Genomic DNA, 13376 nt, shown 5'->3' with positions numbered 1-13376 from the left:
GGTGATAGTTGGTTTACATCAGTAAAAGAGATGTTGTCACAGAGACCTCACTGCAGGTTTTGGAGAAGCAAGACTCATGGAGAGTGGAAATACCTTTTGTTCAACCAGCAGATATTGTTGGGGGAGGAGGGGGGAAGCAGATTTTGGTCCACGAAGTCACTTGGGCAACTTTAACAAAGAAATAGTTCTAGGATTCATGCAAAAGTGTCTCTCCTACCAAGCTTTGTTTCTTGTATTGGTTTATATAGATTAACTGCACTCACTGTCTCAGTTTGCTTTCCTGCTTCCTTATACATGCATTGCGAAAAATCTGTATATGTCCTGAAAGACCATTTTTGCAATTTGGGTGAGATTCTGCAAAGTGGGTGCCATTGGTATATATGTGTTTATCTCTGTGCATAATCAAATTCTCATCTCCTCTGATACTGTTTCTTCCATGCCATATTACTGCAGTTACTTTAAAACAAAAGAAACCACACAAAACTTTTAAAAAGATACTGAGTAATTGCATAAGAATTAGCACACTGATTGAAATAAACAGAAGCATTTCCATTTACGTTGCAGTAAATTGTAACATCAATAAAACATCTGATAATTGAAATAAATACCTACATGGCTGGTCTTGACTCAAATGAGAAATATCAAGTGCATTTTATTTTTTTACATAAAGTAAGTGAAACACACTTAGCCAACCACACACTGCAATGTGGGCATCCTGCCAACTGGGGTTCTGCAAAGAGCATACACACATCTAGCCCAAGTAGCAAAAAATAAAGTGATTGTATGCAATGGGTTGTGATTTACCTAGTTAAGAACTATTTGGTTACAATAAAGAAAAAATAAACAAGAAAACAGATACTTCTTTACTCTCATCTCTTCAATCATCGGATATTAACTGATTTGTAATTTTTCATTTATTTTATTTGTACTTCTTTCTCCTTTAACTGACCTGATACATGGGTATTTTTGGAGGAGAGATATTTTTTATGTCGGGAGTGTCGCTCAAATCACTACATGTTGAATGATGTCTAGAAATATGAAATGTAATTAATTGCAATGAAATTTAAGAAATAAAAAAATAATACAATAAAATACAATAAAATACAATAAAATAAAATAAAATAAAATAAAATAAAATAAAATAAAATAAAATAAAATAAAATAAAATAAAATCCGTCAACAGAAAGTCGCTACTGCAACGAGTCACCAAATGCCTCCGGGGCCTTGCACAGCGCCCATGAAAGGCGCACCCTGAGTGTGACCCGTGAGAGCCCGGCAGGCCCGGCACCCCCCAGGAGCGCTCCCGGTGCCCCGAGGGCGCGGCCCCGGCAGGCGTGGGCCACCGGCGGGGACACCCGCCGCTGCTGTCCCGCCGGCAGCAGGGCGGCACCTGCCCGGGGTCCCGGCCGCTCCGGAGCCCCCTGCGCCCGGCGGGGGCAGCTGAAAGGACGGAAAACCCGCGGCCGAGAAACAGGCAGCGGGGAGGCAGGGCCCGGCGGGTGAGGGATGCGCCCCCCCCCGGCCCTCCCTGCCGGGGACGAGGCAGCGGGAGAGCACGTCTAGTCCGCCCAGGAGGATATAGACCTTGGGTGCAGAAAGAAAAGGGGGTGCGCCCCTCCTACCTCTGGTTGGTGGAGGAAGGGGGTCGCTTGGCTGTGGTGGATAGAAAAGTTCACGCAGAAGAGGCTCCGAAGCAAGCGTCGACCCCACGCAGTGCCCTCACCTGCCCAGGCGCCGCTCCCGAGCGAGAGGAAGGGAAACGCCGCCTTACCGCATCGCACCGGCTCGTGAAGTCCGGGGGCGCGGGAGCCATCGCCCCGCCGAGGGATGCTCCGGGCAGCGGCGGGGGACCCCCGCCGGCTCCTCTCATTGAGGGCTCAGCGGCAGGAGCACAGAGCCAGGGCGGCTCTGTCTGTGTGAGCGAGAGTAACAAGCCCCCCCGACTCCGCCGCCGTCTCGATGGGCTCTCTCTGGAGCGAGGGGCGCTTTCGGCAGTCACCGACACCTGCTCCCGGAGCGCCCCGGGTGCTCTCGGGCTCCCACCCTGTCCAAAGGACCCGGCTCTGGGCAGCGGAACGTCCCCACCCGATTACTGTTTGCCCGCGTGGGTGGGGGAGGATCCCGGGTTGGAAACAGATGGGAAGAGGCATTTCCCACCGTCGGGAGGGGAGGATGAGTAAGGACAGGGATAGGGTGGGAGAAGCTAAAGGGTCCCACGGTGTCTGAGGCCACCGGCTGCGCAGCTCCCCTCCTCGTGTTGGGCCCACCGGGAAAGCCAGGTACCAGCGACCCTCTGCAGGAGACAGACCCGGGGAAAAGGCGGCTGTACAGTGAGGAGCAGGGAAGGCATCCTGATGGGCCACAGCCTCCCAACTCCTTCCCGATCTGTCCCGCACAAGCACTGCCGAGAGATTCCCGGACAGGAGACGATGGCGTTTGGGTAAAATCAAATAAGACCCTGTAAGTTAAATCAACAGGGTGGCCGGCAGGCGCTGCCCCTGCCAGGGGAAAAGTAGCTCTCACGCTGGACCGAACTAAAATAGCGTTCCAAAGTTAAAATTAAAGCCCCCTACGGCCGCCCGCCCCACGCGTGGGGCAGTATCTGCGGGCGGTGCTACCGAGTAGCGCTGGGCAACGGACGGCGACGGGCTCCCGGGCCGTCCGGTTCCCCGCGTGGGCAGCGCCGCGCCGGTGCCCGCTCTGTTCTCCGCGACGCGGCGGGAGGCCCCTTCTCACCGATGAGGCCCCTCGGCCCGGCCTGACAGCCGGGACCCGCAGCGATGCGCTTCCCAAAAAGCGGCCGCTTGCTGAGTGGTCTTTGCGGGGCCCAGCTCTCACTGCCAGCGCCGGTAACACGTGCTCCCGTGGACGTCCTCCCCCTGCTCCACACACATCAAAGCCACACACACATACTTTCCTCTTTTAGGTCAGTTATGTTTCCCTCCTTGGCAGTGCGCACCGGTGGAGCCAGGAGCTGACACCTTGCTCCCGTTTAGAAGGGGAAAATATAGCTCACCTCAGCCTGCGCTTTTCTTCAGGCTGCACAAACAGCTCCCCCTGAAAAAAAAAAAAAAAAAAAAAAGGGGAAAAAAAGCCAGTGTACAGCTTGATCAGAAACTGGAGCTACTCTAACGAGAGCTGGGGAAAGGCTCTGTGTAAATCGGGCCAGGGCTACCGTCCTGCAGTCTAGAAAACACATAAGCAGCCAAGCGCGTCTGGAGAGCTCCTGGCTGCTATCACGCGTCCTCCATCCTCGGAGAGTCCTTCCTTCCCTCCCGCTGAGCCTCCTGCAAAGGGTACGGACAAATCGCGCTGGACTCTTGGAGCATCCCACATAGGGCTTCGCAGAGGCTCAAGTGCGGGGCAAGGGCAACTACCGAAATGCCCTCTTTTTCTTGTGGCCGTGGGCAGAGCCGTCAGGACCCTCTTCTTCACGGAAGGAAGGCTTTTCTCCACCAGGGCTGCAACACAGCAACCTGGGCTGAAGGGAGTTTCCAGCAGCAGCTGACTCTGCCTCGGGCTTGCTGATTTGTACATCAAGCCGAAAGGCTCTCTAAGGTTACAGACAGGAGCCCGTCTCTGCTCTCACCTCTGGGAGCAACCTTACAAAGAGGGAACTGAGCCCGAGCCGCAGCCGGACAACAGGAGGCGCTGCGACTTTGCACAACCCCCGGCCTCCCCTCCTGTCCCAGCCCGGCCCGGCCGGCGGGCATCCCGGCGGGGGCGTCCCGAGGGGCCGGCCGGCGCGGAGAGCGGCTTTGCCGGGCGTCACGTCTGCTCCGCCCGGCGAAACGCCTTCGCGGTTTGTAGCAGCAACCGAGGAGCGTGGCCGGCTTCGTGCCTGTTCTCTTTTCCAGGTACGGAGCGAGCCCTGCGTGGGCTGCCCGGCGTCCCGGCGGGTGTTGCTCCCGCGGGGTTAGGCTCTGGGAAGCGGGGCAGCACCGCCCCGAGGTCACCCGGCGAGGAGGTGCCGCCAGCGGGGTCGCTGGGGCCGCTGCACCCCTCCCAGCCTCGCCGCATGCAGCTGTACTGCGATGGGGTTTCTGAACCCCACAAACCTCAACTACTGAAATGAAGAAGCCACCACCGAAGTGTCTCCATTTTCAGACAAACAGACCCTTTCCATTAGTCAAGGAGGGAGGGTGCATACATGAAAACCGCAATTTTAATATCTCTTAGATTTTCCACTGGGTTTTGTTCCAATTTCCATAGGTGTAGTTTGACCATTTGAGAAAGTGGGGTTTTAATCCGGTGCTTTCATCTATTTTATTTCCTTCAAGACACATTTTCATCCCTTGTTCTCGTCTGCTGATTCCAGAGTTTTGTTTGTTTCGAGGATTTGACTTAATTCTGTTGCCAGATTTAAAGAAAGAAGGACGAGGAGGGAAAGAACAAAGAAAGGGATAACAGAAAACGCATTTAGAGGACAAGTTAAAACATATTTGTCGAGGCGGAGATATGCTATATCTCGTCATTTGAATCCTGGATCTGTGTATAAGAAACTTTAAAATCGTGCTTGTGACGGTGACGTTTTCGCAGACCACTCGATGACAAATCACTGTGGAAGCAACTGTAATCCTGCTGGACGATAAACGTGCCAGGCAGAAATTCAGACCCAGATGTGTATTTTAGTTTGTGTGGTATGATACACAAGCCTTTTTCAAAATCCCAAGAAACTTTATTTCCCGTTCAAATTCCCATTGCCTGGAAAGTTGGGGGGGGGGGCGGGTTATTTATTTGTTTGGTGGAGTGGATTTTTTGTTGTTGTTGTTTTGTCCTTTTTTTTACTGTCGGGTGATAAAAGTTCTGATAGCTGGGTAGGAACAAAGTCATAAAGGATAGGGTAGAGAAATCCAAGAAAAGTCTGTGTTCTTGACATAAGCTCGAAGAGCCGCACAGGGCAGGAGCAGAAACAGAAAATATTCGATCAATCTGCAAAGACTGAGAGATTTCCTCCATAATAATAGTGTTGCCCAATGTCAATCTGTTTTATCGGTGTTGCCCTTTTTTACCTTTTACCAGCCTGTGTAGATTCCTTCTCCCCTGTTCTTTGCGAGAAATCAGGTTAATGAGCAAGAAGTTGGTAATGAGATACCCGCTACTTATTATTGCTGCTCCTGGGTGCCTGGCACCAGAGAAGGCTTCCAAAGGAGCCTTCTGGGCTGGAGGCTTTCCACAGTAAAGATATAAAATGGTTCCAGCGACTCACCTGATGTTTGCCAGGTGGAGGTTAATATCGGTAGATCCGCGTTTAAGCCTCTGTCCGCATTTATAGGGTGCCTGTAGTGTTATGCCTCAGCGCGGTGACTCACATGGTTTCTAAACGTAAGGCATCAGGAAAGAAATATCATCATCACCATCTACATAGGACGACAGCCCCGTTTGAAGGGCCAGGTTCAGCCCAAGGGGGGGTCGGAGAGCTTTGGGGACCGTGGAGGCGAGCCCTCCTGCTCGCAGCCCGGAACTCAGAGTCCCGGTCCCCCGCCCCGAGGGCGCTCGGAGCGGGGGGCGCCGCGGCAGGGGCGGGGGTCGCCGCGGAGGTACCTGCGCGGTAACCAGCTTTGAAGTGAGGGGCGGGAGAGGGGGGACCCTGTGGACTGCAGGACTCGGGACTTTGGAGCACGTCCCGGCCATCAAGTTAAAGGAGCATCTACTGGACTTCAGTAAATATTGCCCCTAATCTCAGGGCTGGATGGCCTTTTGCATTCTCTTCAAACAGAGGGGGCTGCCCTTCCCTTATCTACCTCATTTCATTTCCACCGATCCCTCCTAGGCATTTGTCCTGTCCATCTGAAAGGGTGGGTTCCTCCCCCCTCCTTTCCCACTCTCTCCCCCTCTCCCACCTCTGTCTCTCCTTCTTTCCCCACAAGCTTAAACCAATTATACCGCTTTGCAAATAAAGTGCCGCCCCGGGGGGAGTTGCAGGCGAGGGGAACTGCCTTGTTTGCAGGTGCATCTCCGGCTTTGTAGGTGCGAACGCCTTTGTGCGGCGGACAAATGGGGAGAGGAGGAGGAGGAGGTGGGTACTTCTGCGACGTAAGATCCACATCAGCTCAACTCCACTCACATCCCAGCCGGCACTTCCTCACTTTCTCAACTGTCTCGCCCCACACCGCTCCCTGCCTCCTTTTTGGCTGGTTATAGAGGAGAATTCAGCACCCCCCGCCCCTCCTGAAAGCTGGCTTCCTGCTAGGTCGGGCTTTCGGGCTCTTTTCCTGCTGCCCGTCGCTCGCTTGCAAGAGGGCTGGATGGTTACACCGGGCAGGTTGGCTCCATAATGTTAGGGACTGTGAAAATGGAAGGGCATGAAACCAGCGACTGGAACAGCTACTACGCCGACACTCAGGAGGTGAGTGAATCCCAGGGTCTGGCTCCGCTGCTGCCCCTCTGCAAGGGGGAGGGGGGGCCGGGGGAAGGGCTGGGGGTCTGGAGGGGGGCAGCAATCGCAGGAATCGGTTTGCACTCTAGATCCTGCCAGCGCAAACGTGCCTCCCCCTCACCCCCTCCCTCCGGCGCTGAAGCTAGCCAGGCTTCCCCGAGGAAAACACGGCTTCCGAGAGCCCCTGGAGGCGTTTGAGGGACACCCGGGGCGGCTGAGGGCCCGCGGGAGGGCCGGGGGCCCGGGGGCAGCCCTTGATCTCCTTTAAAAGCGTAATCTCCGCTTGCGGCGCGCACAAAAGCGCACCGTAAACTCTTGGCTCGGGGCAGAGGACTCGCCGCGCTGCCGGCCCCCGACTCCTTCCCGGCAGATGGCAGGGGACGAAGGAGGCAGTCGCAAGCGCGTCCCGGGGCGGGAGCAGCGCCTTCCGCGGGCTCCGCGGCGGGGCTGCCGGCCTCTCTGCTCGCGGTCGCGGGGGGCCTCACCTGTTAAAGCCGGGCGAAAGGAAGGGCGGGGGGGGAAATAGCCGTTTGTTCGTACTTTGCAAGACGGGCTGCCTGCGGCGTGTGCTGCTGCTGCCGCGGGCCGGCTGGCGGCGCTGCCGAGAGCGACCCCGGGAGCCAGACCGGGAGGGGGGCCCGCACCCGGACCCGCCGCCCCGGACCCAGCCCGGCCCGGCCTGGCCCGCGGCACCCCGGCAGGCGCTTTGGTGCCCCGCGCCTGTTTGGCAGCAGGGTGCAAAAGAAGGGGGAGAACGGACCCAAGCGCCAACAACTACGGCAGAGGAGAAGGCCACGGAAGCCCCCGGAGCCCTCCCCGCGGCGCGCCGAGGCCCTGCGGGGGCCTGGGGTTCACGCTGTGCCGCTGCGGCTCTGCAGAGGGGGTCCCTGGGAGAAGCCAGCGCCTAGCAGCACCGCCAGCAGCCCCTCGGATTCCCGCCCGGGAAGGAGCCGTGTTAAGGAAGTGTGGTAGCGAGGCAGGCACCTAGGTGTGCGCACCCGGGCATTGCATCAGCACACCCGGACACACGGCTCCACAGTCCCCACGCCTCGTCCCTGCACCCCGGAGCTGGCACACAGCACCCACAGGGCCACGCGGGCACAGGCAGATACGTGTCACCCTACTGGCATCTTATTTAATATAGGAAAGTCGTCTAAGGGCAAATAAGGGTCATCCTAATTATGTGCCGTTTCCAGACTCGTTTATCCTCGCCATACTCATTATCCACAAACATAAAGTTATGCGACCTTCGCTTTTGCTATTTTTTAGCCTCAATCTTTTCTCCTCCTCTGCTATTTAATTTGAATCACTGCATGGATGCAAGGGGGGAAACTCATCCGTGTTCTACCATCTCAAATAATGAATGTGATCCTCTAAATTAAAAGCGCATTCATAAGCTCGTGGAATTTGTAGTGCACAGTAATGAATTTTATACGTTTAACCGTCGCCTAAACCTCCTTTTCTTAGCCGTATTGCCTTTGTTCGAGGTAAACTGGGAACGTCTTTCTCCCTCCTGTTAAATCAGATGCCGTACTGGAAAGCACAATTTCAGCCTCTCCAGTTCTGCCTTTTAAAAGAGTTGTGTTATGTGCTAGGGTACTACAATTTTTGCACGTCGGGCAATTGTGGAAAATCTCAGGCAGGAAAAGTTCAGGCTTTTCGTACTTTGGGAAAGTTTTGGTTTTGGGGTTTTTTTTTTAACTTTAATTTAAAGACTGACTTGCTAGAAAACGCAGAAAAGGAGGAAGGTTTCCACAGACATAATGCGCGGACGTGAGCTGTTGTTTTTTCTTTTCTTTTCTTTTCTTTTTTTTCCCCCCGACATTATCGCATCTTGTGGAAGAATAGAAATTTAAATCAGTGCAGGGTGGGAGAGATGAGTGAGATTATTCTAAGTGCAGGTACTTGAATTTCTCCTTGGCGCAGACAGTGTACGCCCGTAAATTTCAATAATCTGATGAATTTAAATATTTAGCTAGAGAGACGGGACACAAAATCAGCAAAACCGCGGGAATGCTCCGGGAGAAAACCTCCTCCCGGGGCAGATAAAGCAGCCCGACTCTGCGGGGGTGCGGAGCTGCTCCGGGAAGGCCGTCTGTCCGCGCGCCCCGGTGATCCCGGCGCAGACCGCGCAAGCCGCGGCACGCCGGTAAAACGGGAGCGCGTCGGGACCGAGCACACACTCCCCTCCGTGTCTATTTATGAACACGTATAAATATGAATTAGACCTTTTCATCGCGCCAGCAGCCTTTCCGTCCGGCTTTCGGGAAGCGCTTTCCCGGGTGTCGGGGAAGCTGACGGCGTCCCGCGGCAGGACGTTTGCACGGCTCGCTGGGCACGGCGGGCAGGACGGACGGATCCGGCCCCGCCGGGGTCCTGCCCGCCCCTCTCTTCCCCCCTAACCCACTCTCTCCGTCTCGCTGCCCTAGGCCTATTCCTCGGTGCCCGTGAGCAACATGAACTCGGGGCTGGGCTCCATGAACACCATGAACACCTACATGACCATGAACACCATGACGACGAGCGGCAACATGACCTCCAGCTCCTTCAATATGTCCTACGCCAACACGGGGCTGGGAGCCGGGCTGAGCCCTGGCGCCGTGGCCGGCATGCCGGCGGGCTCGGCAGGGCCGGTGAACGGCATGCCGGCCGGCGTGGCTGCCATGGGCACGGCGCTGAGCCCCGGCGGCATCAACGCCATGTCTGCCCAGCCGGCCCCCATGAACGGGCTGAGCCCCTACGGCGGCATGAACCCCTGCATGAGCCCCATGGCCTACACCCAGTCCAACCTCGGCAGGACGCGGGACGCCAAGACCTTCAAGCGGAGCTACCCCCACGCCAAGCCGCCCTACTCCTACATCTCCCTCATCACCATGGCCATCCAGCAGGCGCCCAGCAAGATGCTGACGCTGAGCGAGATCTACCAGTGGATCATGGACCTTTTCCCCTACTACCGGCAGAACCAGCAGCGCTGGCAGAACAGCATCCGCCACTCGCTCTCCTTCAACGACTGCTTCGTCAAGGTGGCCCGCTCCCCCGACAAGCCCGGCAAGGGCTCCTACTGGACCCTGCATCCCGACTCCGGCAACATGTTTGAAAACGGCTGCTACCTCCGCCGGCAAAAGCGCTTCAAGTGCGAGAAGCCGGCGAACAGCAAAGCCCCTCAGGAGGGCAGGAAAGATCAGGCCGGGACCTCCAGTTCCAGCTCCAACTCCCCCCTGCACCGAGGCCACAATAAACCCGCGCAGCTGGACACCGCCACCTCCCTCTCCAGCTCCAACCCGTCCACCAGCCCCCAGTCTATGGACCACAGCGGATCGAGCACGGAGCTAAAGACCTCGGCCTCGGCCACCTCCTCCACCATCAGCTCTGTCCCCGCCTTGGCCTCCGTCCCGCACCCCCCTCACTCCTTAGCCCACGAACCCCAGCTCCACCTGAAGGGCGATCCCCACTACTCCTTCAACCACCCCTTTTCCATCAACAACCTCATGTCCTCCTCGGAGCAGCAGCACAAGCTGGACTTCAAAGCCTACGAGCAGGCGCTGCAATACTCCTCTTACGGGGCCAGCATCCCCGGCGGGCTGCCCCTGGGCAGCGCCTCCATGGCGGGCCGGAGCAGCATCGAGCCCTCGGCCCTAGAGCCCTCCTACTACCAAGGTGTGTATTCCAGACCCGTGCTAAACACCTCCTAGCTCTGCACCCCCCCCGCCGCCGGGGGCGACCCCCTCTCTCCCTCCCCTTTCCTGGCTTCTCTCCCCCCTTTCCCTCTCCCTGCGACAAACCGAGGTGTTTCCGCACGCTGCGTGCAAAGGACTGTTACTTTTTAATTGTCTCGCAACGCGTTGTGTGTTGTTATGATCCACCACGACCTCCTGCAAAGCCGGCAGCGTCCCGCTTGTACATATCCCCTCCCGCCCCCGCCGCCCAGCCCCTCTCCCCGGAGATCCCCCCTAGCCTTTGCAGGGTGTTACTAAAAAGAAGAAAAAATTGTTGAGCTTGTAAACTACTTGTTTGTGCTTTCCGCCCCCTCGTCTTCCCCCCTTCTGTGCTCTATAATCTCATGTAAGTTTACAGGTATGTGGCAATACTTTAACAATACGGAGATGAAGAAGCGAGTAGACATTTAAGACTTTTTTTAATTAAAAAGGCTTTGAAGGACAATACTGCTGTGAAGTAGCAAAACACTAAGAGAATCTCTAAGCAACAAGAGGACTATTTACTTTCTCGGATCATCCTTTTGATACTTGCAAAATAAACCTTCGGCTAGTACAACCCGCATACACTCAGATGCTGCGGGCCGGATCCTGCACTCCCGAGGGGACCAACTGGAGCTTTGGAGTGCAGGATGCGACCCTTATTTTTTTCCAAGTGTTACCTGTCTTGGGATGTAATATAAAGTTACAAGAGGTCACAGCCAGTTGGATATTTTTTTTTTCCTTCCCATCTGTTACTGAAGATTCTCGTTCATCAGGAACTCTCATCAACATGTGGATGACATGCTTATTTAATTTAAGTGTCTTCATTGTGTACCAGCTAGAACTGTGTATCTATAACAAGGTTATTTTCCCCCTCTCCCAGGAAATGTTGACTATTACACCGACGCAAGGAAAAGAGGAGAGCTCTGTCTCTCTCCCCTTTTCCAACTTGTTTAATAAATTCCACATCCTTTTTTTTTTTTTTTTTGTGGCCGTTTAATTATCGCCATCGTTAGCTTGTTTCATCCAGTGTTAATGCACTTTCCACAGTTTTACACGGTGTTAGCATAGCCAGACGGGTTTTATTATTATTCCTGTTCGCTGTCTCAATGTTCTTAATTTATTGCATGGTTTATATTTTTCTTTCTTTACAGCTGAAAATTGCTTTAAATGACAGTAAAAAAAGAATTACACGTGAATTTAAGAAATTTTGTTAATTTTATAAATGTGATTGTAATTGAAAAAATATTTTGATTTAAAACGATAACTGAGAATTTAATGCGTGAAGTATGTTTTTGATCATTTGCAGTTAAGGACTTTAAATAAATCAAATGTTAACAATTAAATACTTCTGCTATTTTCTTTCAAAAATTCCGGGGCGGGTTACGGAGGATGGAGCCATGTGCCAGAAAAACAAACGTAGATCTAAAGCGTGAATGTGAAAAGGAACGATTTGTACGGCCAAGCTTGTGCAGGGGGCCCGGGGGGGGTGAGGGGGCTGCCTTGCTGCGGGAAGGAAGGGGACGCCCCCGCAGGGTGTGTTTGCGGTGCGCTGCGAAGCCACCGGCGTGTGCGGGTGTTTATGCGGTGGTGTCTTTTTTTTTTTTTTTTTTTTTTTATTTACGGTGCAGGGTTAGGGGGAGGGAGGGAGGGAAAAAAACACCCGAGGCGGTGTAACCTCCTGGGTGCTTTGCAGCCGGGGCGGCGGCGGCCAGACCCGGCGTTTCCCCGCCGGATGGGGCGACGCCCGCGGGAAGCATCCCTAGCGCTGCTCCACCTCGCCCCGGGCCGCTGGAAAGGCCGGGCCGGGCTCCCAGCTTGGTAGCCCTGGCTCGGATCGACCCCGGTAATAACAGCAGCCGCGTTGGCGAGCACTGGTCCCCAGCAAGCAGCATCACACAAGGGGTGTGTGTATGTTTAAACGTGAACAGATTTCGCTGTGCTCAGCCCCCTTCATGTACGGCCGCCAGATAAAAGAACTGTGTAATTCTCATAATTATCACATAATTGCCCCCTGACGGGTTAGGGACAGCGGCGACCAACTAAACTTCAGGGTCGATTTAGAAAAGCTAAGCCAGCGTCCAGAAATCTCACTAATTTCCTCCAGCACTACTACCCATCGAAAAACGGGAGAAAGAATATTGGAGAGCCCCTCTGCCATAGGCTTTGCAGGTGTGACCGGATCGACCGCTGGCAGCCCGGCGGCGAGGGGCCGAGATGCGAGCACGGCGCTCCCGGAGAGACGGAGCCGGCTCCGGCGTTGCGCTACGCGGGTGCGCTCTGTCGGGCGGAGATTTACCGCAGGTCCCTCCCGGGCTGCCGCTCGCGAATCCTGCAGCGGGAGGGAGCCGGGGTTTGTGCCCGGGACGCCGGGCTTGGCCGGGTACCCCATGACCCGGCTGTGCGGTCCCTTCGCCCTCCATATTCCCTGAACTGGCAAACACCGGAGGATCCCCAGGGGCAGCTCGGGGTTGCTCGGCACCAAGTCCGGGCAGGTGGATCCTATTTAAAGTCCCGCTTCTTCTGCCAAAAGGAGCTTCGTGCGAATCGAGACAGGATGAAGCCCGTTTTCAGCAGGACTTCACTTGTCTCCCACAGACTAGTCTACAGAGAATATGCCACTGCAGAGTGGAGACATTGATTTAATGCCTTGGGCTTGTACCCAGAAAATATCAATCGACCGATAGCGATAAGGCAGCGGGTTTCACATATCAGCTGAGAAGCACAGACCATGTGTAATGGAAATACTCGGGGCGTGGGTCATATAAGGGTTTAAGCGGACCGACGCGGCTCCAAACCTCTCATAGATAAGGAACGGAGCCTGTCACGGATACAGCGTGTGCCCCTTCGCCACTCGCCATCAAGATTGTATTCCTTCCCTTTCTTCTCGTAGACAAATGGTGGCTGTGGTGGGCAATCATCCACTGTCATAACAGGGATGCGGCTCATGTTAAAAATGTTGGTCCCCGACGCAGAGAGCGCAGCTTTCTGTGATTAGTTTAAGATCTGGAAGTCAACAGAGAGAAGAGTCCCCTGTTCTCTGTCCCGCTCGTAGCTGCCCTGCTGCTGCTTTAATCCTGTGCTCAAGAACCCCCCAGCCACAGTGCAAAAATAAAGTAAAAGTAGGCTCCACAGGAAGAGGGTGCATCCCCCCGCCCCGCAAGATGTAGAGGGAGCTTACGAGCATCTCCTTCCAGCCGGACCGCTCGCTCAGTGCCAGGAGGGAAGGAGCTGGCGGGTGCGGGGGTTTTGCCCGTATCAGAGGTGGTGTCTCAGCCCCGCGTCCGGGACACAGGCAAAGC

General features: G+C 55.0%; 1 protein-coding gene across 1 annotated transcript; it reads left to right on the top strand.

Moving 5' to 3' along the window:
• The first annotated feature begins 5976 nt into the window (after positions 1-5976).
• Positions 5977-11420, top strand: FOXA1 (forkhead box A1). The gene is made up of 2 exons (XM_054827787.1): positions 5977-6349; positions 8809-11420. Exons 1-2 carry the CDS (start codon positions 6278-6280, stop codon positions 10069-10071), a joined length of 1335 nt encoding a protein of 444 aa, XP_054683762.1. The 5' UTR covers positions 5977-6277; the 3' UTR covers positions 10072-11420.
• Positions 11421-13376: the final 1956 nt, after the last annotated feature.

The sequence above is a fragment of the Grus americana genome, chromosome 5 (genome assembly GCF_028858705.1).
Source record: "Grus americana isolate bGruAme1 chromosome 5, bGruAme1.mat, whole genome shotgun sequence".
NCBI lineage: Eukaryota > Metazoa > Chordata > Aves > Gruiformes > Gruidae > Grus > Grus americana.
The sequence above is the reverse complement of the archived record's forward strand: the minus strand, read 5'-3'. Positions and strand labels throughout refer to the sequence as shown.